The sequence below is a fragment of the Bos taurus genome, chromosome 19 (genome assembly GCF_002263795.3).
Source record: "Bos taurus isolate L1 Dominette 01449 registration number 42190680 breed Hereford chromosome 19, ARS-UCD2.0, whole genome shotgun sequence".
Classification (NCBI taxonomy): domain Eukaryota; kingdom Metazoa; phylum Chordata; class Mammalia; order Artiodactyla; family Bovidae; genus Bos; species Bos taurus.
In genome coordinates this window covers 14,185,829-14,212,893 of record NC_037346.1, presented here as the reverse complement: position 1 = coordinate 14,212,893, position 27,065 = coordinate 14,185,829, and the positions used below count along the sequence as shown (strand labels likewise).

Genomic DNA, 27,065 nt, shown 5'->3' with positions numbered 1-27,065 from the left:
GTCAGTAAAGTTATGTGACTTGTTAATACATGGCAAAGCTGGTGTCCTCTACTTGAAAAACCCTGAACACTTTTCAACAGCCTCCCTGCAAGAGGAACTCTTCAAGAGTCACCACTTCTGTCTCTTTCTTCATTTCCTCAAGGCACAGAACGCTGAATAGAAAGGACCCGCATATGTCATATGGTGTGTTCTGTTCTTTTCTCAAGTCCCAACTGCAGCAAGCGAGCCCTGTCCCGGTGGGACTTCCCCACGTCTTGCTGGCTGCCTGCCTTCCTCCACAGCTCCCCTCCCTTCCCTTAGTCAGGATCCACAGCGTCATCCTGAGAAGGTCTTCTGATAGAAGCAGCTTTCTGGGGCTGTCCTCCCATCCTGGTTCGTGGGTGAACACAGATGTTAGTGCTACAGAGAGGTGGCAGCGGTAACGAGGAAGCTTCTCTTCAAATCTTTATTTTGAAAGATTTGTGTGTCTCAGATTCTGTGTCTGCTTTTTTCTAGCTCTGGGGTCTTGTGGAAGTTACTCAAGCTCCCAGAGTCTCGGTTTCTGTACATTGAGATTAAGAAGGCCCATCTCCCAGTGATCTTGTGACAAATAAATGAGATCACAGATGTGAGTCACTTGCCTAGAACTGGCACAATAACAAGGGCTCACTAAATGGTAGAAAAAGACCCTGGCAGTATGGGAGCCGCATATGTGCCGTTTCAGAAGATGCCCTTCATGGAAAGGGAGCATCACTCTCATGTGATTGTGGAAAACCAGGATATCCGGAGTCCAAAAATCTCCAATGAAATCCCAGCCTTGCCATGGGCCCTCCCCTGTTTTCACCTTGGTCTCTGTTTGGAGGACAATTAACAAGCCTTCAGTCCAACCTAGAGACCTGAACACTTTAAAGTGTTTGGATTCAAATGTTCAAAATCGCCCCATGAGGACACTGTAATTATGTAAAAAGTGTCAGGCAGTCCACATGGTGGTTGATTATCCAGTTAACTCAGTGATGCTATTAAACTGTTTAGTAATTTATTGAGTACAGTAGTTTCCACGTGTGTTTGAAAACTTGCAGCGTCTACTATTTGACGATACTTGGTGTCTGGAAGGACTTACCAACCTCATGCATTAACTGATTCCTTGACAGATACATAGTCACTGTGGGAAGAAACATCAAATTCTGAGTTCCTGCTATTTTCCAGGCATGTTCTGAGATTGTTCTGAGATTTTAAAAAATCTCAGAAGTAGTAATGGATATTTTTAAACAAATGAGGGAACCAAGGCTTACAGTAGTGAAAAGACTTACCTGTAGCCACATAGACAATGAGAGAGAGCCTGGGTCATCTGTGAACCATACTGAAATTAGCATAAGCCCTCTATTGTGGCCTCCAGTTGCATAAATTAGCATATATCCTATTCTCTTGTATTAAGTATCCTATCATGCATGACATATGTGCTGTGCTATGCTTAGTCGCTCAGTTGTGTCTGATTCTTCACAACTGTAGCCCGCCAGGCTCCTCTGTCCATGGGGATTCTCCAGGCAAGAATACTGGAGTGTGTTACCCTGCCCTCCTCCAGGGGATCTTCCCAACCCAGGGATCGAACCCACATTGCAGGCAGATTCTTTACCATCTGAGCCACCAGGGAAGCCCTGCATGAATATATGTCTTTTACAATTTAACATGAGTTGTGGACATTTTCCCATGTCCACACAGACAGATTTCATAATTTTAGGATTATATGATGACTAGTGAATACATTTACTTTAATTCATTTAACCAGTTACCATTTGATGATCATTTTATTTGCTTGACATTTTTTTTGCTATTGCCCAGGATGGTATAATGAACGTGATTTTATAGTTTTGTTCATCAGTGGAAATGTTTCCTGTAGAATATATTTCTTAGGAGTGAAACAAAAAGGTCAAGTTTATGTTTGTTTCCATAAATATTCTCTCCCCTTCTCCTCCTCTTTCTCCCTCACTCTCTTTCTGCCTTCCCACTCTCTCCTTCCTTTCTGATACCCACTTCCTTACCCTCTCTTCCTCATTGACCAGAAGGACTTTCCTATTTTCTATGGGATGAGAACTCACATAATCTCCAGTGTCTTCTTTCTGCTCAGATTTCTAAGCCTTGTATAAGCAAAGAGGCGCTTCTGAAATTTAGAAAATCTTTTCTCTCTCAGCAGAGCCTGTTGTCTAATTCAACAAAACCTAATTCAAAACTCACTGCCAGGCCCTGGCCTTTTTATTTCAGGCTGGTGTGCCTTCCCCACAAAGCAGGGGTTGCCATTGACTCCATGAGGTGGTGGTTGTGGGTGGGGATTGGAAAGCCAGAAACTAGGAAGAATCAGGAACAAAAAGATGCATGGGATCAGCATCTCTGAATAATATCATCTCTGTTATGTCATGTACATTGTGAAAGCAGTCTTTAAGCTGAAAAGTTCTATATAGATTGTGAACTTTTTTGCAATAGTAGACATTTTGTAAATTACACAATTTGTTAAAGTGATAAAACACAGATGCTGCCTCTTAAGAAGGGTTCCCTTTATTCTCTGCTGCAGCCCCTTCCTAGTACCTGCTTCTGAGACTTAAGTTTCTGATGCATCTTCCCTCGCAGGCATTTGTGAGTTCCAGTGCTTCAGAGATCGGGACTGTGGAGCCGGAAGACAGTGCGTCAGCGAAGGCTGTAACCGGGTCTGCTCCCCCGCACCCGAAGCATCAATAGGTAAGATGAAGAGCCCTGCCTGGTTCCCTAACCAGGTGTGCCAGGGCCAGCCCTGCCTGGCCTTTTCAAAACTGTGCTGCTGATCAGAAATGAGACAGAAACCCATCAACGTTCTTGGGGCCCCTTCCTCCACTCTTACCCTTATAGGGGGAAAACAGGTCAGAGGGCCAGGTGCCCGGCATCTCATCAATAAAGATCCCTTAAAAAGACCTTTAATCATTTCCTTTTTTTTTACAAGTCATACTCATTATATAAAAGTAAGAAACTAATGATGAGCCTATATATGTGTGCGTGCATATGTATATACACACTATGATTATGATATAATTTTTTTACATACATATATATATATGTATGGTATGCTTTTATGACTTCCCTGGTGTCTCAGTAGTTAAGAGTCTGCCTCCCAATGCAGAATACACAGGTTTGATCCCTGGTCTGGGAGAAACCCCTGGAGAAGGAAATGGCAACCCACTCCACTATTCTTACCTGGGAAATCCCAGGACAGAGGAGCCTGGCGGACTACAGTCCATGGAGTCAAAAAGAGTTGGACATGACTTAGTGACTGAACAATTGATAGCTTATGGTGAACGGTGTCGGATTTGTGGCGTCCATAGGAGATAATTTCGATCCAGCGCCAGAGACAAGGCTTGATCACTCAGCTTTTGCGTAGAGAGTGAAGTCGCTCAGTCGTGTCCGACTCTTTGCCACCCCATGGACTGTAGGCCACCAGGCTCCTCACTCCATGGAATTCTCCAGGCAAGAGTACTGGAGTGGGTTGCCATTTCCTTCTCCAGCTTTTGTGTAGCAGAGCTTTACTACAGTGAAAAAGTGATAGGGAAATCTTCTGCCATAGACATCAGAAGCGGTAGAGAGTGTCCCGCTTACTAGTTTGGGTGGGGCTTTATATGCTTTTTTGCATTGATTACTAACAATAGAAAGGTCTTACCAGACTCACTCCCACAACAGGCATCTTAAGAGAACAGGATCAGTCAGAAGGTTTTGATAAGAAGGAGAAACATGTCCTCAAGCAAGATGCATTGTTTTACATAATCATTAGTACAGAGCTTAAGAAAAAACATACCCTTGAGCCAGATGTTCTGTTGTGTTGTGTAACCTTTCTGTTCAGTCGCTCAGTTGTGTCCGACTCTTTGCGACCCCTTGGACTAGAGCATGCCAGGCCTCTCTGTCCATCACCAACTCCCAGAGTTTATTCAAACTCATGTCCATCAAGTCAGTTATGCCATCCAACCATCTCATCCTCTGTCATTCCCTTCTCCTCCTGCCCTCAATCTTTCCCAGCATCAGGGTCTTTTCAAATGAGTCAGCTCTTCGTATCAGGTGGTCAAAGTATTGGAGTTTCAGCTTCAACATCAGTCCTTCCAATGAACACTTAGGACTGATCTCCTTTAGGATGGACGGGTTGGATCTCCTTGCAGTCTAAGGACTCTCAAGAGTCTTCTCCAGCACCACAGTTCAAAAGCATCAATTCTTTGGCACTCAGCTTTCTTTATGGTCCAACTCTCACATCCATACATGACTATTGGAAAATCTATAGCTTTGACTAGATAGACCTTTGTTGGCAAAGTAATGTCTCTGCTTTTTAATAGGCTGCCTAGGTTGGTCATAACTTTTCTTCCAAGGAATAAGCATCTTTTAATTTCATGGCTGCAGTCACCATCTGCAGTGATTTTGGAGCCCCCAAAAAAGCCATTAGCTCTGGGCTTAATAAAAGATAGTCTTAGGAGAAATAGAGGAAAAATAACATCTTAGAGGTTAAGAAAAAACATCTTATGTGACTAAGACACAGAAATGTTAAAAAAAAAAAAATAGTTTGTCCTCTTCTCCTGCTGGAGAGCCCTGAACTCCTTATCAATCTACCTAAGAACAAGCTCTCTCACAATGCTTATATAATCATAATATTTTGACTGCCTAGAAAATAATGAACATTTCTACATCATTATACTTATTATTTGCATTTATTAATTATTAATAATATTTACCATTATTATATTTTTAACCCCCAGAAGTCACCCCATACTTTTCTGTCACTCAAGTTTTATGGGAGCATCTTTCACTGTCAACACTTAATATAGTTAATTTTACTTTATTTCACATATTTAATTATTAAATTCAATAAATTTATTTATTTAACTAAATTTCCTCTATCCCACCATATAAAATATACTACATCACCTCAGTAAATCTCCTTCTAGTGGGCATTTCAGGTGGGATTTTGTTTACAGTTGCTATTCTAAGCAATACTTCAATGCTGTTTCTTCTCACTAGATTTTACATACCTCCTTATTATACTGGATGAAGAAACTGAAGTTTCTTGGGTCTAAGTGACCGTGAATTGCTCATGGTTATAAAGCCAATGAGTGGCTGAGTCAGGATTGACCCCAGGTCTGTTCTTGGCATAGAAGGAGGTGGAGGGCAAGGCTCCAGAAACTTCAAATTCTACCTCTGCAGCTCACCAATGTGGGGTTCGGAGCAAGTTGCTTAACTTCGAGTTCCTCTGCTGTTGTGTGGGTCAACACCTATGTCAGAGGATATGGTGATGGCTCAATGAGCTAATGTAGATCTGTATTTGGTCCTGACCATAGCACATACTTTCTTAAAACAAAACGTAACAATAGGAAAAGAATGGAGTAACAGGAAACACTGTCAGTAAGAAGCAACACATCATGCAATTAGGAATTTATTTCAAAATGTTGTTCTGGGGACACGCGGGAAAGGTATGTAATTTTTTTTAAAAATTTGTTTATTTATTCATTTTATTTTTGACTGCCCTGGGTCTCCCTGGCTTTGCACGGGCTTCCTCCAGCTGTGGTGTGTGGGCTTGTTGGCGTGGCTGCTCTTGTTGCAGAGCAGGGGCTCTCGGTGCTCAGGCTTCGGTAGCTGCAGCACACCGGTGCATTAGTGGTGGCTCTTGGGCTGTAGAGCACAGACCCAGCAGCTGTGGCGCATGGGCTTAGTTTTCCATGGCATGTGGGATCTTCCTCAACCAGGGATAAGAACCCATAGCTCATGCTTTGACAGGCAGACGCCCATCCACTGCACCACCAGAGAAGCCCGTATGTAATATTTTATTACCCTCAGTTCCACATCAAGGAAACCCAGTAAATGATATCTCTGTTACTGCACAGTGTGAGGACTAAACGAAATATATGAATTTATACAGTATTGTCAGCCTTTTACAAGAAAATGGTAAACAATTCAGCCAGCAAAATCAAGTTTTTTTGAGAATAGCAGAGGATTTAGAATTAGAAACAAGAAAAGTGTGGTAACTAGGGGCAAGTCAGGAGAGCGAAGGACAGCAGCATTTTTATAGAGGACAGGAGAAAGTTGGGAAGGGTTGTTTTGAACAGAAGTTCATTGGAGGACAGTGAGAGTCTGAAGTGGTGGTGGCTTCTCATTGGCTGCAGGCAAGGGCGGCTCCCAGTTGCCAGCAAACAGGAAATCTTCCTCTTTCCTGCTGAAGAATACAAGCTGCCTTGAGTGGTACCTGTGTGCGAGCCCTCCCTTCGTGGTTTCCTCACTCTTTGTTTTCTGAACTTTTTATTTCATATTAGAGTATAGCTGATTGGAATCCCAGGTGGCTCAAACAGTAAAGAATCTGCCTGCAATGTGGAGACCTGGGTTCGATCCCTGGGTTGGAAAGATCTCCTGGAGGAGGGCATGGCAACCCACTCCAGTATTCTTGCCTGGAGAATCCCATGGACAGAGGAGCCTGAAGGACTATAGTCCGTGGAGTTGCAAAGAGTCAGACAGGACAGAGCAACTAACACAACACAATAGCTGATTAGCAATGTTACGGTAGACAGCAAAGGGACTTGGCCACACATATACATGTATTCATTCTCCCCCAAACTCTCGTCCCATCCCCACTCCGATTTTGAGTTAGGTTTCCTTAACACATTTTCACAGTATAAACTTCTGGCAAAGCATATGTGCTCAGATAACCAGTGACTCCTTGCATGGGGCCACCCTGTGCCTGAACTCATGGGAGCTGGGACAAGTGAAAAGAATCTTAGTGTTCACTCCACTTATACCTTTTATCCCTCTGCTGCTGCTGCTGCTGTTGCTAAGTAGCTTCAGTCATGTCCGACTCTGTGCAACCCCATAGACGGCAGCCCACCAGGCCCCCCGATCCCTGGGATTCTCTAAACCTGGCTAATTTAATTCGGGTCACCCAGAAGAGGGAAATGGAATAAAAACTGGAAAGGAACAGATGAGACTCAGCTTTGACACATAGTCTGTTGGATACGGATCAGCCTCTACTCTCAGATGACTTTCTTTGTGTAAGAAACTCCACATCTTAGATGACAAGTCTATCCTGGATAATAAGTAGATGCTACAGGAAGCTGGTGTGAGCACACAGGCTCAACTTGCAGAGCTTTCGCAGGGATTACTTATTCTTCTCTTCCCTTAATGGCAAAGCTCTGGAAATCTTATAGGAGATGAGCTCATTCATGGAACAGTCCCACCAGACCAGAGAATTAGGATGTGCAGGTTAGACCATCCTCGAGACAGGAGCCAGGAGCTGGAAACCTGGGACCTGAACTCTCCTCCCGTCGGGCCTGGGGGCCTCTGTCCAGAACCCCAAGCCAAGGTCTCCCAGCCAAACTCACTGGCAGTGAGCTGCTGCCCACATCAGATTGGTTTCTCAAAGCCACAAGGGTGCCAGTCTCACTGTTGATCAGAGATGTCCATTTCTCTGCAAGCTGCTAGGACTTGACATTTCCTCCTCTTGCCTTCTATTTCTGGGACCCCATTCCCCGTCCCCTAAAAAGGCTTTGGTTGCATATTCCTTTTAATTTGGCTCACTCTTTCATGGCATCCTATCCCACCCCCCGCCATCTCCCTAGCAACCATTCTGCTCAATTCTCTGCACAGCTGGATCAGAAGAAAACTTGAGAGGTCCCTTAACAAGTTACATCCCCAATTGTTCCCCCACTTTGCCCTCAAGAAAGATCCCTAGATCAAATCTTTGTTCCTCTGAATGATTTTCTTTCTTTTTTAAATTATTTTTTAAAAGATTTTTTAAAAATGTGGACCATTTTTACAGTCTTTATTGAATTTGTTATAACATTGCTTCTGTTTTATGTTGGGTTATTTTGGCCAGAAGGTGTGTGGGATCTTAGTTCCTTGCCGCTACTGCTAAGTCACTTCAGTCATGTCCAACTCTGTGCGACCCCATAGACGGCAGCCCACCAGGCTGCCCCGTCCCTGGGATTCTCCAGGCAAGAACACTGGAGTGGGTTGCCATTTCCTTCTCCAATGCATGAAAGTGAAAAGTGAAAGTGAAGTCGCTCAGTTGCGTCTGACTCCTCGAGACCCCATGGACTGCGGCCTACCAGGCTCTTCCGTCCGTGGGACTTTCCAGGCAAGAGTAAACCGGGGATCAAACCCGTGTCTCTTGCATCTCCTGCACTGGCAGGAGGATTCTTTACCACTGAGCCACGTGACTCTAGAAGCACAAGCAGCAAATTTAGTCAAGTCGCTTAAAGAGGAGACATTCCTTTGAACCAAAGGCCACTGGATACAGTGACCTCCATCCTGTTCTCCACAGTGGCTGTACCAATTTACATTCCCACCAACTCACTGATCCTTTTCTGACGTTAGGAATCTGTGTGCAACGCTGCCGAGGACACTGGGACTGTGGGGCTGGAGAACGATGTATCAGGAGGGGATGCAGTCGCATCTGCTCTCCAGTCCGCACAGCAGGTAATAACACCCAGCCCTGCCCAGGTCCCCAGACCCCACACAACCCAGGGAGACTGTGTGCTTAGCTCTGCCCTGACTTCCCTCCTTAGATGGTTAATTCCCATGGTCTCCACATTCAGGCTTGTCCTTCCGGAGGGAAAAGCATGTCACAGAGCTGTGTCCTAATTTTTTGAAACTCCTTTTATTTTGTTATACAGCTTATAATGTTCATTATAAAAAAAAAAAAACACTCAGAAATACTACTAGTTAGAAAGATACATGTTCCATGATCCCGTTACTCAGATAACCGTGTTAGCATTTACAATAAAAGCTTCCATATTTCATACGCACACAGATATATTTTTTCAGATTTCACAGGGAATAGACGTTGATTTTTGTGGTTACTGCATGCCTGGGACTGTGCTGAGCGCTGGGAGATAGCAAAGCAGAGATCTCCATCTTTAAAGACCTCATAGTAGCAGAGACAGATGTACAAACAAATCAACAAAAATCCAGGATATATGATTTTTACAAAGGTGTCTTAGACCACCCCTAATCAATAAACACAATTCTATCACACATTTTTAAAAGCTTCATTGTTTCCCAGTATGTGGATATGCCTTATTTCCATACCCTCTTCTACTATTGAAGAATTAGATAATCTATCGTTTTGAGTTACTTTTTAATAACAAGTACAAGATAAATGTCCTTGAGTTAAATCACATTTCATAGGATAAATTCCCAAACATGGAATGGGCAAATTACATTTGAAAGCTTTTGATATACATTGCTAAATTGCCTAGTGAAGACATCTTTCAATACCAAAAATATATATAGTCTCATGCCACATATTTGTAATTTAATAGATAAACATCTCCTTGCATTGTGTGTGTACATCTGTGCATTATTGGTGTGTTTGCCTTTATCTTTGTAAAAGCACAGAGAAGATTCCAGAAGGAGCTACAGGAAATAGGAGATAACTCCTGGGAAATGGGCTGAATGGGCTGGGGGAAAGAGAGACTTTCTTTTTACTTTATATAGTTGAGAACTTTTTGTTTTAAAACTTTTGAAATGTACTACTTTCATGATCATGCAAAATATGTAGATAGCTTGTCTATATTTTTTGAATTTAATAAATTTTAAAACAAGCAAGGCTTCTCACAGCCCTTCCCTGCTATCCTGCCAGTCTTAACAGTTTTCCACTGAATTTTCTTTAGGGGTAGGTATCTGCTTGGACCAATGCCAAGGACACCGGGACTGCCCGGCAGGAAGCCGATGTGTCAGCAATGGATGTGGCCGTGTCTGCTCACCCACCCAGGACCGGCAAGGTAAGAGCTGCAAGGCTTCCATGTCCCTGACCCACTGAATGCTCAGCCTTGCTAGGACAGTGGCTATCAGACCCACTGCACATAGAGAGAGGAGGCTGCTATAATGGGGCCAAAAGAGCCTCCGACAGAGTAGGAAAAGATGCCCCGTGTCCCAAGTCTAGAAGACCATGAAGACGGATTGATAATATCTTGCTTTAGAAGTATTGGAAAACTTGAAAAGGCTGGAAATACTCTTAACACAAAAGTGAAATAACGTTCAGGTACCAAATTATTCTTCCACAAGGGCTGAAAAGAACACAGTTACGAACAAGTTAGCCGATGTCTCATACTCAAACACACCGGTGTGACACTCAGGTCCATTCATTCAGTCCACTGGTATGTACACCTGCCTAGGCTGATTCTCTCTCTCTCTCTTTTTTTTTTTTTAACATTTTTCTATATTTGCTTCATATCTTTATTTTAGATAAACATTTCAAAGACACTTGAAACCACTTGAACAAGTGTCTTTTTTCCTATTCCGTTCTTCCCTTCCCAGAGGTCATAATGAACTTGATTTGGTTTTTAATCTCTTCTTGCTTGTTTTTATAAGTTTATACATATATGAGATTTCATGAGCATGATAGAGTTACACATTCTGTCATATAAATATTACACCACATGTATTATTCTGCAACTTTTGATTTTTCTCAACTTGGCTATTTTAACATTTTTCTATTTTAATACATCTTGATGACGAAAGCTTATCCTAAACTACTCTGTGCACTCTCCCATTTACCTCATGATCCAGGCTGATACTTGCCAGCAGTGGCGGGCAGGTGCGCTTTCCCCGCAGAACCTTCAGTTCCCTTACTTTCCTGACTGAAGGCTAGGGTCGAGCACCGCTGCTATAATTTTGGTGGGTGAATCAAAGTGGCCTGAGAGGGACTTCCCTGGTTGTCCAGTGGTTAAGACTCTGAGCTTCCAATGCAGAGGGGCACGGGTTCAATCACTGGCCAGGGAACTAAGATCCCACATGCTGTGCAGCACAACCAACAAACAGATAAAGTGGCCTGGGAACTAGGGAGGCTGTAGAGTTAAGACTGCATGTGTAATCCAAAGAACAGCTTGCTAACACACCTCTCCATTGTCTTGGGCTCAAGGACCACACTTAGATGTTTTTTAGCGGGGTGTGTGTGTGATGGAGGAGTATGTCAGGGAATCCCACAGATCAAGGAGGTCTCTGCCCAACACGGAGTAAAGGGAATTGTCGACCCCCATTTCACCTGATGCACAAAAGTAATATCCAGCCTGCATTTTCCATGCCCCCAACTCAATAGGGTAAACTGTTTGGGGGGATGATATACAGCAGTTTCTCCAATATCTACATGTGTAAGAATAACCTGGGTGGAAGACTTGTTAAATCCAGATTGCTCTGCCCCAACCCTAGAGTTTCAGTAGGTCTGGGGTGGGGCCCAAGAATCGAATTTCTAATAAGCTCTTAAGGAATGCTGATCCTGCCGGGTCATGGGACCCAGTGTGAGTAGCACTGGATACTGGACTGGGGATCTTAGTTCCCCGAGCAAGGATTGAAGCCAGGCCATGGCAGTGATAGTTCCGAGTCCTAACCACTGGACTGCCAGGGAGCTCCCTTTTAAAAACTTGAAACCTGGCCTTTTGTCTTTCATCTGCTATTTCTTTCCAAACATAGTCATCAGAACCCTGTACTAGAATGATGCTGCTGATGGCCTGATGATTTTTCTCACTGTGGGACTCAGTGTTCGTTGGCACCTGGAGGCGTGTAGAATCTGTGGGAAGCTGACGCTGTTTGTGATCTGGGATTTAATTATCTAGTTTCAACTGGAACCAAAAGAAGGGGGTGAGTGGCAAGGCTCTCTTCTCTTCTCCCAAGACGCTACAGCAGTTGGTCATCAGTGTGTTTTCCCATAGACAAAGCAGCCCTGTGTGCCCCAAAGTTGAAAAAGGTGGGTGATGGGGACATCAAGAAGGGAAGAGGCTAGAGGTCCCTCAGGAAGTGAGACTCTTAAGCTATCTCTCAGCACTGGGTCCCACTCCCTTCTATAGAGCCAGCCTGGGTTATGGAAAGTCTGTTTTGTCTTTCAGCAGAACAGAGACCTGGAACATGTCCAAGGGTGCCAGAAGGAATGTTTGGAACTTGTGCTGAAAGGTGCACAGGAGATGGATCCTGTCCCCCGGGTCAAAAATGCTGCAGCAATGGCTGTGGAAAATCTTGCCAAGTCCCTGTGAGTATAGCGGAGCTACTTACAGGGAGGCTGAGTCCCTGCTGGCCTTTGCCAGCCCAGAAGGGACTCCAGCTGCCGCTCTGCTTGTGGGAGTCTGGGTGGCACGTGGAGAAAGCTGGTTGGTAGCCAAGAGCAGGAATTTCTGGAAAGTAACATAATTATCTTTGTGTTTTAGGATCTGGACTTCACTATCTCTTTGGATGATAAATGAACCTTGGCCTCCTTCAGTAATTGTTTCCAAATGTATCTTTATTCTGAGGTCTGTGTTTTCTTACTGTCTTTTCCGGAACCCCAGGATCACAGGATGTGGAATAACTCAATAACTCAATAACAAAATAACTCAGTTTTAAGTGTTGAATTCTGGCAATTGTTTGATGATTCATGGCGTGACTGCTTCTAAAATTATCTTGTTTTCTGAATAAAATGATTTCTGTGGAATTATCATTCTATGTAAGTCATTCTTTCTATGTAAGATTTCTAGTTCACTTACATTAAGACCTCCACCGCAAACGAGTATTTAACCGCAATCCACAGACCTTCTCTCTTTTTCATTATCCATCACAATTCATGGCCTGTTTCCTCCTCATCCTTTTTCCTGGAACCAGCCCAGGCACTCAATACTGCCTGGATATCTATCCACACTTTCTCCCAAGAAAATTCACTCTCCCAACCACCAAGATGACAATGTCACACTTCTCTTTCTTCAAACACCCATGTCATCTACCTCTCACTCCAACCTCCACCATTCCAGTCTCACCATCTTTCTCGCCACATCTTTCATTAAGAAAAGAGCTGTAGGACTTTGTTGGTGATCTGGTGGTTAAGAATCTGCCTTCCAATGTGAGGAATATGGGTTCAGTTCCTGGTCAGAGAACTAAGGTCCCGCATGCCACCCTGGAGCTTACATGCTTCAACTAGAGAGACGCCCACCAACTGCAACAAAGACCCAAGAGCCACGACCAAGGCCTGATGGAGCCAAAAGTAAATCAATATCTTTTAGAAAGAAAAAAGTGGCAAGTTTGCAACTTGTAATAGAATTTCCCTCCTTTTCTATCCCTGTATATTTGTTCTCATTTACTCTGCTTTTTGGGCTTTCCTGCTTTCCTGGTGGCTCAGTGGTAAAGAACCTGCCTGCCAAGCAGGAGATGGGGGTCTGATCCCTGGATCAGGAAGATCCTCTGGAGAAGGAAGTGGCAACCCACTCCAGTATTCTTGCCTGGAGAATCCCATGGACAGAGGAGCCTGGTGGCTATAGTCCACGATGTCGCAAAGAGTCAGTCACGACTAAAGCTTAACTGGCCTCCTCATACAGTCTGGCTACCACCCCTTCTTATGCATCAGAGACTTCTCTAATTGTTATCTCCAGTGGGTACAAGTCTCCCTTGCTACTGAATCTCTCTACTTGTCACGCAACTATACCTTGACTTCATATTTCCTTTTTTGTTTTTTTTTTTTTAAGATTTTTTGATGTGGACACTTTTTTAAAGTCTTTATTGAATTTGTTACAATATTGCTTCTGTTTTATGTTTTGGTTTTTTGGCCCCAAGGCATGTTGGATCTTAGTTCCCTGACCAGGGATCCACAATGTACCACCTGCATTGGAAGGCAAAATCTTAACCACTGGACCACCAGGCAAGTCCTATGACTCCCTGTTTCAATCCAGCTGCCATCCACCCTGGCTGGCATTGATGAAATCCCGGCTCCCATTGTCTGTCTGTGTTTACTTCTTTACCTCCTGGCCACCGTCCCCTCCCACTTTCTCTCCTCAAAGTGCATGCCTCCTGCTTCCTTGGGATTGGCTCCAAGCCCCACCTCACCTCACTTTGGGACTCCAACCAAAGTTCCTGTGGTCTACCACACACACTGAAGCTTGGATGAGGCCAGTCGTGTTGTCTAAATAGCACTTCCCACAGGGACCCTCTGACCTTCCCACACGAAATGGAAAGCTAGCACACTCCAAAACACATGATCTCTGGAGATGGTAGAGTAGCTGAGGGCCTTGTTGGACTTCTGGTCTGGAGGAGGATGCCCAAAGTAGTGACTGACAACTAAATTCTTTTCTTTTTCTTTTAATGGGTAAAATTAACATTTAGCTCAACATTCACATGTTGTCAGTGCAAAAAAAAAATTACTGAGAGAGTTTGCTTTCTTTTTTTTACACTAAATCTTTGAAGTCCAGTGTGTATTTTCCATTTATAGTGTATCTCAATCTGGGCTTTGAATTTTCATCAAAAATTCTTGACCTGTGTTTAGATTTCATAAAATGTTCAGTTGAAAAAGAAGATTCAAGTACCAAATTTGTTTCAAACATGCTTAAATGTTTCCAATGACTCAGCTGAATATCTGCTTCTAAAAGTAAACTGAAATGACTTAACAGCTGACTAAATAAAGGTAAAACCCTCCTGCTCCTTGGTTGCACAAGCCACATTTCAAGTGCTCACTTGCCACGGGTGGCTAATGGCCGCCATATTGGATATCCAAGCCCAGATCCTCAGGGCAGCTCTCAAGCCTGTGGTTCTTTTCATGGTAACACATGCTCCAGAGAGGTTGCAAAGGATGGCCTCTTGCCTTTAGGAGTTTAAAATCCAACTGAGGGTAAGGAAACATTTAGAGGAGAAGGGAAATATTTTATTTGGTATATTACTCATGTCAGATACTTCCCCGATGTTATTTCCTTATCCTTACAACAACCCCATGAGTTGTGTATGCTGAGCCTCTAACTCTTGATGGAGAAGCATGGAGAGATTGTCAGGGTCATACAGCCAGGATGTGGTAGAACATGCATTTAAATTGGATTTTAGTGGCTCCAAGACTCCTTCTTTTTCGTATATTATGTGCTGTGCGGTGCTTGCTTAGTCGCTCAGTCGTGTCCAACTTTTTGCAACCCCAGGCTCCTCTGTCCATGGGGATTCTCACTATACTACATTCAAAAATGCAGGATGCATGTGCGTGCTAAGTGACTTCAGTTGAGTCCGACTCTGTGCGACGCTATGGACTGCAGCCTGCCAGTCTCCCCTGTCAATCTGGAAATTTAATTCCAGCCAACCACTTTGAAAGCTATGGTACTTACCACGCTCCTACAGCGGGAAGCACTCATAGTGCTTGAGGCCTTAGGAACTGACACAGCAGGGTGTCATAACACTTGGTTACTGACTTGCTACAGGATCTGTGCTACCATTTGGGCCACCAAGAGCTTGAAACGTGAAAGTCGCTCAGTTGCGTCCAACTCTTTGCCACCCCAAGGACTATACAATCCATGGAATTCTCCAGTCCAGAATACTGGAGTGAATAGCTCTTCCCTTCTCCAGGGGATCTTCCCAACCCAGGGATCGAAACCAGTCTCCCACATTGCAGGTGGATTCTTTCCCAGCTGAGCCACAAGGGAAGCCCAAGAATACTGGAGTGGGTAGCCTATCCCTTCTCCAGGAAATCTACCCAACCCAGGAGTCTAACCAAGGTCTCCTACATTGCAGGTGGATTCTTTACCAACTGAGCTATCAGGGAAGCCATCAGAGCTTGAAAGACCTGGAGCAATTATGTAGTCTCAGGGCCAAGATAACCAAACAGTCCCTAACAGAGAGGTCCTCCTGAAACTTTGAGAGATAAAGAGGGAACCTCTGGGACTTCCCTGGCAGTCCAGGGGTTAAGACTCCATGCTTCGAGTGCTTCCACTGCAGGGATTGCTGGTCCATCCCTGGTCTGGGAACTAAGATCCCACATGCTGCATGATGCGGGGAGGGGAGGGAGAGGGAACCTCCAACATTGGGTTGTGAGAATAGCACCATCTCAGTTGACAGTGGATTGCAATGTCCCTGGAACCTAAAGCCTACGTGATGCTACCTGGAGAAGCAGCTGCTTGCTGGCTGGCACAGTTGGATTTGTGCAATGGAAAGTCACTGGTAGCCCAGAAATCTGTACTTATTTCCAGCTGGTCCAGTTCCAAAATATTTGTCTACCTTACCCTTTTCTCCCCTTCACTGAGCTTCACTTTCTCAACCTCAAGCTGAAATCCCAGGGCTCACAAATACTCCCTGTCCTAGGCCAATAAAATTCACAATGGGGTCAGGTGGAAAAACTAGGTCCACGTCACTGAGAACCTGTGGTAAAAGGGGGCATGAGGATTCTGTACAAGGTAGAAGGAGGGAAAACAGCTATTATACTCAGATGGGGTTTTCCTTTCACCTGAGCATGGCATGAAACTTAATTTACCGAAGGGAATTTCTCCTTGTTAGCAGTTCAGGTTATGTGACTCAGGAAGGAATTCTAGAGTTCCATGGAGGTTGGGGGAAACGAGAGGGTGCCAGCACCCACTCTTAGGTCAAGACTTGAGCCCTGTAGAATTAATATTTGGGTCTAGAATCTGCTGCTGCTAAGTCACTTCAGTTGTGTCCAACTCTGTGCGACCCCATAGACGGCAGCCCACCAGGCTCCCCCATCCCTGGGATTCTCCAGGCAAGAACACTGGAGTGGGTTGCCATTTCCTCCTCCAATGCATGAAAGTGAAAAGTGAAAGTGAAGTCACTCAGTCGTGTCCAACTCTTAGCGACCCCATGGACCGCAGCCCACCAGGCTCCTCCCTCCATGGGATTTTCCAGGCAAGAGTACTGGAGTGGGGTGCCATTGCCTTCTCCAGGGTCTAGAATCTGGTGAGTGGCAATATGTAAGGAAAAGGCAGAAACAGTGTCAGGTGGAGGAGAGAGCTTGGGATTTGAAGTCAGAAAGACTTGGGTAATTAAGAAGTTGTGTGAATCTGGAGGAGTGATTATCTCCCCGTGTGTGAAATGGAGATAACCCTTGAGAGAGTATTTTTGATCTTGAAAAGGAGTGAAAATAATGTGTGTGTGTATATATAAATTATATGTACATGTAATTATATATATATTGGAGCTTCCCAGGTGGTGTGGTGTTAAAGAATCTGCCTGCCAATGCAAGAGATGCAGGTTTGATCCCTGGACTGGGAAGATCCCCAGGCATAGGAAATGGCAACCCACTCCAGTATTCTTGCCTGGAAAATTCCATGGACAGAGGAGCCTGGCAGGCCCCAGTCAATGAGATGGCAAAGAGTCAGACGTGACTGATCGGCTGAGCACATACACACAGTTATATATATTTAAAATACTGGAACGCATGTATACCTGTGGGGGATTCATGTCAATGTATGGCAAAACCAATACAATATTGTAAAGTAATTAGCCTCCCAAAAAAATAAATAAATAAAATACATATATGTATCAGTGTGTGTCTGTTTATAAAATCTGGCACATAGAAGTGCCTAGTGTATACCAGGTCCCTTTCTTCCCACCTCCTTTTCCTCTGTCACTCAAAGTGGCCTCCATTCTTTAGTAGTGTCGATGATCAGGCAGAACAAGCTATTTCTTTTGGCTCAGAGGGCTTATTTGAAAGAACAACATTACTCAATGCTGAACCCAGATCTGATTAATCCAGAAAGGTCAGCTGCCTATCAGGGATCACACTTGCAGTTACCTGTGTTCTGATCCAGGTTCCATGACGCAGAGCTCAGAGAGAATGAGTATAACGCACAGCCCATTGCTGCCCATGAGCATTGTCCGCAAAGCAGAGTCCGCTCAGCAGCATGATGTGAATGCAGGGGTTCGATCATCCTTCCCACTGTCAACACAGAGCTGTAGGGCCTGCCCTCAAAACTCGCAAGGTGATTGGGGTGTCCTGGCAGTGAAACTGTTTACCTCAGACTGGGACTTGAACTGGTGCGCTGGGACTCAAACCCAGCCAAAGTCCTGTTTGGCACGTGAACCCGTGTGGCCGGTGTAGGGAATATGCTATGCACAGGCCTGTACTATAATTAACAGGACTTCTTTGAAAAATAAGAACGACTTTCTCATCACCTCCAGTCAAAGGGCTGGGAGCAGTAAAATGTACATCGTGGAAAGACATCTTGAAAACAATTTGTTGAAGTACTGATGTGACTGATAGAAAACCATTGAGCCTTGAGGGAGTTGCTGAGAAATGACATTGAGGACTGTGCATTGTCTATCTTTATCTCTGATCTGAGATTGTAAACAACAGATATCTCTAGAGCACTAACAAGGAAGTAGATGTTAGCAATAAAAGGCATGCAAGGATTAGGATCTGGGCTTTTGCCTGTGAATGGCATCAGCCCCCTGGTCCCCACTTTTATTTCTGAGTCTTATTTTTCCTTATTCTTCTGTGGCACCGTTCCTTCAGGTCGGTTCACTGTTGGGCTGGTTCCAACAGCCAGGACTTGAACCCGGCCAAAATCCTGCTTGGGACTTGAACCCACGTGGCTGGGACTCAAACCCAGCCAAAACCCTGCCCGGTTCCTAGTTTCAGGACCTAAAGAAGCTCAAGTACTTCATGTCTCATTGCAGAATGAATTCAGTGAGAGACAAAGTGATAAGTAAGTAGTTGCTTTATTCAGATTTAGAGAGGAGCACACTCCACAGACAGAGTGTGGGTCATTGCAGAGGGTGAGTGTGGCAGGTTAGTTTTTATAGGCTGCGTGATTTCATATGCTAATGAGTGGGAGATTACCCCAGCCATTTTTGGGAAGGGGTGGAGATTTCCACCCAAAAAATTGGGCCACTGCCCACTCCTTGGCCTTTTGACAGTGCCTTGGAACTGTCATGGTGCCTCTGGGTGTGTCGTTTAGCTTTCTGATTGAGGATCAAGGTCTAACCAAAGTCCACTTGTCTGCCATCTTGGACCCATTTGATTCTAATCAGTGTATGTTGTGTCCTTCAGTCAGTTCAGTTCAGTCACTCAGTCGTGTCTGACTTTTTGCAACCCCATGGGCTGCAGCACTCCAGGCTTCCCTGTTCATCACCAATCCCCAAGCTTGCTCAAATGCATGTCCATTGAGTCGGTGATGCCATCCAACCATCTCATCCTCTGTCATCCCCTTCTTCTCCTGCCTTCGATCTTTCCCAGCATCAGGGTCTTTTCCAATGAGTCAGTTCTTGGCATCAGGTGACCAAACTATTGGAGTTTCAGCTTCAGCATCAGTTCTTCCAATGAATATTTAGGACCGATTTCCTTCAGGATTGACAGTTCGATCTCTTTGAAGTCCAAAGGATTCTCAAGAGTCTTCTCCAACACTAGAGTTCAAAAGCATCAATTCTTCTGTACTCAGCCTTCTTTATGGTCCAATTCTCACATCCATACATGACTACCAGAAAAACCATAACTTTGACTAGACAGACCTTTGCCAGCAAAGTAATGTCTCTGCTTTTTAGTATACTGTCTAGGTTTGTCATAACTTTTCTTCCAAGGAGCAAGCGTCTTTTAATTTCATGGCTGCAGTCACCATCTGCAGTGATTTTGGAGCCCAAGAAAATAAAGTCTGACACTGTTTCCACTGTTTCCCCATCTATTTGCCATGAAGTGATGGGACCAGATGCCATGATCTTCGTTTTTTGCATGTTGAGTTTTAAGCCAACTTTTTCACTCTCCTCTTTCACTTTCATCAAGAGGCTCTTTAGTTCTTCTTCGCTTTCTGCCTTAAGGGTGGTGTCCTATGCGTATCTGAGGTTATTGATATTTCTCCCAGCAATCTTGATTCCAGCTTGTGCTTCATCCAGCCTGGCATTTCACATGAAGAAGTCTGCATATAAGTTAAATAAGCAGGGTGACCGTATACAGCCTTGACGTACTCCTTTCCCAATTTGGAACCAGTTTCTTGCTCCATGTCCAGTTCTAAGTGTCGCTTCTTGACCTGCATACAGATTTTTCAGAAGGCAGGTAAGGTGGGCTGGTATTTCCATCTCTTTCAGAATTTTCCACATTTTGTTGTGATGCACACGGTCAAAGGCCTTGGTGTAGTCAATAAAGCAGAAGTTGATGTTTTCTGGAAACTCTCTTACTTTTTCTATGATCCAAAGAATGTTGGCAATTTGATCTCTGGTTCCTCTGCCTTTTCTAAAACCAGCTTGAACATCTAGAAGTCCTTGGTTTATGTACTGTTGAAACCTAGGTTTGAGAATTTCTAGCCTATGAGATGTGTGCAATTGTGCAGTAGTTTGAACATTCTTTGGCACTGCCTTTTTTTGGTATTGGAATAAAAACTGACCTTTTCCAGTCCTGTGGCCACTGCTGAGTTTTCAAAATTTGCTGGCATATTGAGTGCAGCACGTTAACATCATTGTCTTTTAGGATTTGAAATAGCTCAACTGGAATTCCATCACCTCCACTAGCTTTGTTCGTAGTGATGCTTCCTAAGGCCCACTTGACTTCGCATTCCAGGATGACTGGCTCTAGGTGAATGATCACACTATCGTGGCTCTCTGAGTCATGAAGATCTTTTTTGTATAGTTCTGTGTTTTCTTGCCACCTCTTCTTAATATCTTCTGCTTCTGTTAGTTCCATACCAATTCTATCCTTTATTGTGCCCATCTTTGCATAAAGTGTTCCCTTGTATCTCTAATTTTATTGAAGAGATCTCTAGTCTTTCCCATTCTATTGTTTTCCTCTATTTCTTTGCATTGATCACTGAGGAAGGCTTTCTCATCTCTCCTTGCTATTCTTTGGAACTCTGCATTCAAATGAGTATATCTTTCCTTTTCTCCTTTGCCCTTCATTTCTCTTCTTTTCTCAGCTATTTGTAAGGCCTCCTCAGACAACCATTTTGCCTTTTTGCATTTCTTTTTCTTGGGGATGATTTTGATCACTGCCTCCTGTACAGTGTCACAAACCTCCATCTATAGTTCTTCAGGCACTCTGTCTATCAGATCTAATACCTTGAATCTATTTGTCACTTCCACTGTATAAGCATAAGGGACTTGATTTAGACCATACCTGAATGGTCTAGTGGTTTTCCCTACCTTCTTCAATTTAAGTCTGAATTTGGCCATAAGGAGTTCATGATCTGTTCCACAGTCAGCTCCTGGTCTTGTTTTTGCTGACTGTATAGAGCTTCTCCATCTTTGGCTGCAAAGAATATAATCAATCTGATTCGGGTATTGACCATCTGGTGATGTCCATGTGTAGAGTCTTCTCTTGTGTTGTTGGAAGGGAGTTGCTGTGGTTGCTATGACCAGTGCGTTCTCTTGGCAAAACTCTGTTAGCCTTTGTCCTGCTTCATTTTGTACTCCAAGGCCAAACGTGCCTGTTACTTCTACTTTTGCACTCCAGTCCCCTATGATGAAAAGGACATCTTTTTTTGGTATTATTTCTAGAAGGTCTTGTAGGTCTTCTTAGAACCATTCAACTTCAGCTTCTTCGGCATTAGTGCCTGGGGCACAGGCTTGGATTATTGTGATATTGAATGGTTTGCCTTGGAAACAAACAGAGATCATTCTGTCGTTTTTGAGATTATACCCAAGCAGTGCATTTTAGACTCTTTTGTTGACCATGAGAGCTACTCTGTTTCTCCTAAGGGATTCTTGACCACAGCAGTAGATGTAATGGTCATCTGAATTAAATTCACCCATTTCAGTCGATTTCAGTTCATTGATTCCTAGAATGTAAATGTTCCCTCTTGCCATCTCCTGTTTGACCACTCCCAATTTATGGACCTAACAATCCAGGTTCCTATGCAATATTGTTCTTCACAACATCAGACTTTACTTCAATCACCAGTCACATCCACAACTGGGTGTTTTTTTTAGCTTTGGCTCTGTCTCTTCATTCTTTCTGGAGTTATTTCTCCACTGATCTCCAGTAGCTTATTGGGCACCTACTGACCTGGGGACTTTGTTGGTGATCTGGTGGTTAAGAATCTGCCTTCCAATGTGAGGGATATGGGTTCAATTCCTGAACCCATTTCAGGAATTAGTCAGAGAACTAAGGTCCCGCATGTCACTCTGGAGCTTACATGCTTCAACTAGAGAGACGCCCACCGGTGGCAACAAAGACCCAAGAGCCACAACCAAGGCCTGATGGAGCCAAAAGTAAATCAATATCTTTTAGAAAGAAAAAAGTGGCAAGTTTGCAACTTGTAATAGAATTTCCCTCCTTTTCTATCCCTGTATATTTGTACTCATTTACTCTGCTTTATGGGCTTTCCTGCTTTCCTGGTGGCTCAGTGGTAAAGAACCTGCCTGCCAAGCAGGAGATGGGGGTCTGATCCCTGGATCAGGAAGATCCTCTGGAGAAGGAAGTGGCAACCCACTCCAGTATTCTTGCCTGGAGAATCCCATGGACAGAGGAGCCTGGCAGCTATAGTCCACGATGTCGCAAAGAGTCAGTCACGACTAAAGCTTAACTGGCCTCCTCATACAGTCTGGCTACCACCCCTTCTTATGCATCAGAGACTTCTCTAATTGTTATCTCCAGTGGGTACAAGTCTCCCTTGCTACTGAATCTCTCTACTTGTCACGCAACTATACCTTGACTTCATATTTCCTTTTTTTTTTTTTTTTCGTTTTTTTTTTAAGAGTTTTGGATGTGGACCCTTTTTTAAAGTCTTTATTGAATTTGTTACAATATTGCTTCTGTTTTATGTTTTGGTTTTTTGGCCCCAACGCATGTTGGATCTTAGTTCCCTGACCAGGGATCCTCAATGTACCACCTGCCTTGGAAGGCAAAATCTTAACCACTGGACCACCAGGGAAGTCCTATGACTCCATGTTTCAATCCAGCTGCCATCCACCCCACAGATGAAATCCTGGTTCCCATTGTCTGTCTGTGTTTACTTCTTTACCTCCTGGCCACCGTCCCCTCCCACTTTCTCTCCTCAAGGTGCATGCCTCCTGCTTCCTTGGGATTGGCTCCAAGCCCCACCTCACCTCACTTTGGGACTCCAACCAAAGTTCCTGTGGTCTACCACACACACTGAAGCTTGGATGAGGCCAGTCGTGTCGTCTAAATAGCACTTCCCATGGGGACCCTCTGAGCAGGACACACGAAATGGAAAGCAGATCTCTGGAGATGGTAGAGTAGCTGAGGGCCTTGTTGGACTTCTGGTCTGGAGGAGGATGCCCAAAGTAGTGACTGACAACTACATTCTTTTCTTTTTCTTTTAACGGGTAAAATTAACATTTAGCTCAACTTTCACATGTTGTCAGTGCAAAAAAAAATTAGTGAGGGATTTTCCCTTCTTTTTTTCACACTAAATCTTTGAAGTCCAGTATGTATTTTCCATTTATAGTGTATCTCATTCTGGGCTTTAAATTTTCATCAAAAATTCTTGACCTGTGTTTAGATTTCATAAACTGTACAGTTGAAAAAGAAGATTCAAGTACCAAATTTGTTCCAAACATGCTTAAATGTTTCCAATGACTCAGCTGAATATCTGCTTCTAAAAGTAAACTGAAATGACTTAACAGCTGGCTAAATAAAGGTAAAACCCTCCTGCTCCTTGGTTGCACAAGCCACATTTCAAGTGCTCACTTGCCACGGGTGGCTAATGGCCGCCATATTGGATATCCAAGCCCAGATCCTCAGGGCAGCTCTCAAGCCTGTGGATCTTTTCATGGTAACACATGCTCCAGAGAGGTTGCAAAGGATGGCCTCTTGCCTTTAGGAGTTTAAAATCCAACTGAGGGTAAGGAAACATTTAGAGGAGAAGGGAAATATTTTATTTGGTATATTACTCATGTCAGATACTTCCCAGATTTATTTCCTTATTCTTACAACAACCCCATGAGTTGTGTATGCTGAGCCTCTAACTCTTGATGGAGAAGCGTGGAGATATTGTCAGGGTCATACAGCCAGGATGCGGTAGAACATGCATTTAAATCCAGATTTTAGTGGCTCCAAGACTCCTTCTTTTTCGTATATTATGTGCCGTGCTGTGCTTGCTTAGTCGCTCAGTCGTGTCCAACTCTTTGCAACCCCAGGCTCCTCTGTCCATGGGGATTCTCACTATACTACATTCAAAAATGCAGGATGCATGTGCGTGCTAAGTGACTTCAGTTGAGTCCGACTCTGTGCGACGCTATGGACTGCAGCCTGCCAGTCTCCCCTGTCAATCTGGAAATTTAATTCCAGCCAACCACTTTGAAAGCTATGGTACTTACCACGCTCCTACAGCGGGAAGCACTCATAGTGCTTGAGGCCTTAGGAACTGACACAGCAGGGTGTCATAACACTTGGTTACTGACTTGCTACAGGATCTGTGCTACCATTTGGGCCACCAAGAGCTTGAAACGTGAAAGTCGCTCAGTTGCGTCCAACTCTTTGCCACCCCAAGGACTATACAATCCATGGAATTCTCCAGTCCAGAATACTGGAGTGAATAGCTCTTCCCTTCTCCAGGGGATCTTCCCAACCCAGGGATCGAAACCAGTCTCCCACATTGCAGGTGGATTCTTTCCCAGCTGAGCCACAAGGGAAGCCCAAGAATACTGGAGTGGGTAGCCTATCCCTTCTCCAGGAAATCTACCCAACCCAGGAGTCTAACCAAGGTCTCCTACATTGCAGGTGGATTCTTTACCAACTGAGCTATCAGGGAAGCCATCAGAGCTTGAAAGACCTGGAGCAATTATGTAGTCTCAGGGCCAAGATAACCAAACAGTCCCTAACAGAGAGGTCCTCCTGAAACTTTGAGAGATAAAGAGGGAACCTCTGGGACTTCCCTGGCAGTCCAGGGGTTAAGACTCCATGCTTCGAGTGCTTCCACTGCAGGGATTGCTGGTCCATCCCTGGTCTGGGAACTAAGATCCCACATGCTGCATGATGCGGGGAGGGGAGGGAGTGGGAACCTCCAACATTGGGTTGTGAGAATAGCACCATCTCAGTTGACAGTGGATTGCAATGTCCCTGGAGCCTAAAGCCTACGTGATGCTACCTGGAGAAGCAGCTACTTGCTGGCTGGTACATTTGGATTTGTGCAATGGAAAGTCACTGGTAGCCCAGAAATCTGTACTTATTTCCAGCTGGTCCAGTTCCAAAATATTTGTCTACCTTACCCTTTTCTCCCCTTCACTGAGCTTCACTTTCTCAACCTCAAGCTGAAATCCCAGGGCTCACAAATACTCCCTCTCCTAGGCCAATAAAATGCACAATGGGGTCACTCCAAAGTCCTTCACCTCATAGCCTATAAGGAAGGAAAGAAATCACATCTGAATTATAGCACAGGCTGGCATGTCTTAAATGCAATAAGAATGCAGTATTCCATAATGGCTGCACTACCACCATTATTCAGGAAGAATAAGTGGCTTCAAGAAATTGGAATTTCCCCTCCCCTTCAAATATCTTTAGAAGTGGAGTGTGTGCGTATGTTGACTGGTGAGGGGAACTGTGGCGGGGAGGATGGGGCAAGAGATTAAATGGATTTGTCAAGAGTGATGTGATACAGGGGCGTGCCCCAGTGGCCTAGTGGTTACAATTCAGCGCTTTCACTGCAGAGGCTGAGGTTTGATCCTTGTTCGGGGAACCATCCTGCATGTCATGTGATCAAAATACAAAAATTAAAAAAGAGTGATGTGACTAATTAGAGTTCACAGTATATTAAATAGCTGTCAGAACAAATACATCTGCAAATCTTACTGGCTTAACTCACTTATGTTTTTTCATCATCTATGTGAAATCGAAAATAGGTATTCTTGGGCAGCAGACAAGTTTTCCTCCAAGTAAGTGATATTTTGGGAACCAGCAGTTGCAGCACTCGGGCTCATTAGTTGTGGCTCTCGGGCTCTAGAGCGCAGACTCAGCAGTTGCAGCCCATGGGCTTAGTTGCTCCACAGCATGTGGGATCTCCCCGGACCAGGGGTTGAACCCATGTCTCATGCATTGGCAGGTGGAAAAACTAGATCCACATTTCTGAGAACCTGTGGTAAAAGGGGGCATGAGGATTCTGTACAAGGTAGAAGGAGGGAAAACAGCTATTATACTCAGATATGAGGTTTTCCTTTCACCTGAGCGTGGCATGAAACTTAATTTACCGAAGGGAATTTCTCCTTGTTAGCAGTTCAGGTTATGTGACTCAGGAAGGAATTCTAGAGTTCCATGGAGGTTGGGGGAAATGAGAGGGTGCCAGTGCCCACTCTTAGGTCAAGCCTTGAGTGCTGTAGAATTAATATTTGTGTCTAGAATCTAATGAGTGGCAATATGTAAGGAAAAGGCAGAAACAGTGTCGGGTGGAGTAGAGAGCTTGGGATTTGAAGTCAGAAAGACTTGGGTAATTAAGAAGTTGTATGAATATGCAGAAGTGATTAGCTCCCCATGTGTGAAATGGAGAGTATTTTTGATCTTGGAAAGGAGGGAAGATAATGTGCGTGTGTGCTGCTGCTAAGTCACTTCAGTCGTGTCCAACTCTGTGCGATCCCATAGACGGCAGCCCACCAGGCTGCCCCGTCCCAGGGATTCTCCAGGCAAGAACACTGGAGTGGGTTGCCATTTCCTTCTCCAATGCAGGAAAGTGAAAAGTGAAAGTGAAGTCGCTCAGTTGTGTCCGACCCTCAGCGACCCCATGGACTACAGCCCATCAGACTCCTCCGTCAGGGATTTTCCAGGCAAGAGTACTGGAGTGGGGTGCCATTGCCTTCTCCATATACAATTATATGTACATGTAATTACATATATATTGGAGCTTCCCAGGTGGCGTGGTGTTAAAGAAGCTGCCTGCCAATGCAAGAGATGTGGGTTTGATCCCTGGACCGGGAAGATTTCCAGGCATAGGAAATGGCAACCCACTCCAGTATTTGTGCCTGGAACATTCCATGGACAGAGGAGCCTGGCAGGCCCCAGTCAATGAGGTTGCAGAGTCAGACCTGACTGATTGGCTGAGCACATACACACAAGTATATATATTTAAAATACTGGAATGCATGTACACCCGTGGGGGATTCATGTCAATGTTTGGCAAAACCAATACAATATTGTAAAGTAATTAGCCTACAAAAAATAAGTAAAAAATAAAATAAAGTACATATATGTGTCGATGTGTGTCTGTTTATAAAATCTGGCACATAGAAGTGCCTAGTGTATACCAGGTCCCTTTCTTCCCACCTCCTTTTTCTCTGTCACTCAAAGTGGCCTCCATTCTTTGGTAGTTTTGATGATTAGGCAGAACAAGCTATTTCTTTTGTCTCAGAGAGCTTATTTGAAAGAACAGCATTAGTTAGTTAGTTAGTTCAGTCGCTCAGTTGCGTCTGACTCTTTGCGACCCTATGAATTGCAGCATGCCAGACCTCCCTGTCCA

General features: G+C 44.3%; 1 protein-coding gene across 3 annotated transcripts in view; it reads left to right on the top strand.

Moving 5' to 3' along the window:
• The window catches only part of LOC515676 (keratin-associated protein 10-6), a 34,025-nt gene extending 21,595 nt beyond the window's left edge, over positions 1 to 12,430 (top strand). The window contains exons 9-13 of one of the 3 annotated variants that reach the window (XR_009491647.1): positions 2,602 to 2,709; positions 8,338 to 8,439; positions 9,636 to 9,746; positions 11,434 to 11,601; positions 11,850 to 11,932. Coding sequence is in view for 2 of the 3 variants with exons in the window: in XM_002695644.7 (XP_002695690.2) it covers positions 2,602 to 2,709; positions 8,338 to 8,439; positions 9,636 to 9,746; positions 11,847 to 11,986; positions 12,162 to 12,197 (497 nt within the window). In the remaining variant the exon portion in view is untranslated. Of the gene's footprint in view, positions 1 to 2,601; positions 2,710 to 8,337; positions 8,440 to 9,635; positions 9,747 to 11,433; positions 11,602 to 11,846; positions 11,987 to 12,161 lie in introns of those variants that run through there. The other 2 variants (XM_002695644.7, XM_010815784.4) reach the window with 2 other exon arrangements.
• The last annotated feature ends 14,635 nt before the right edge of the window (positions 12,431 to 27,065 follow it).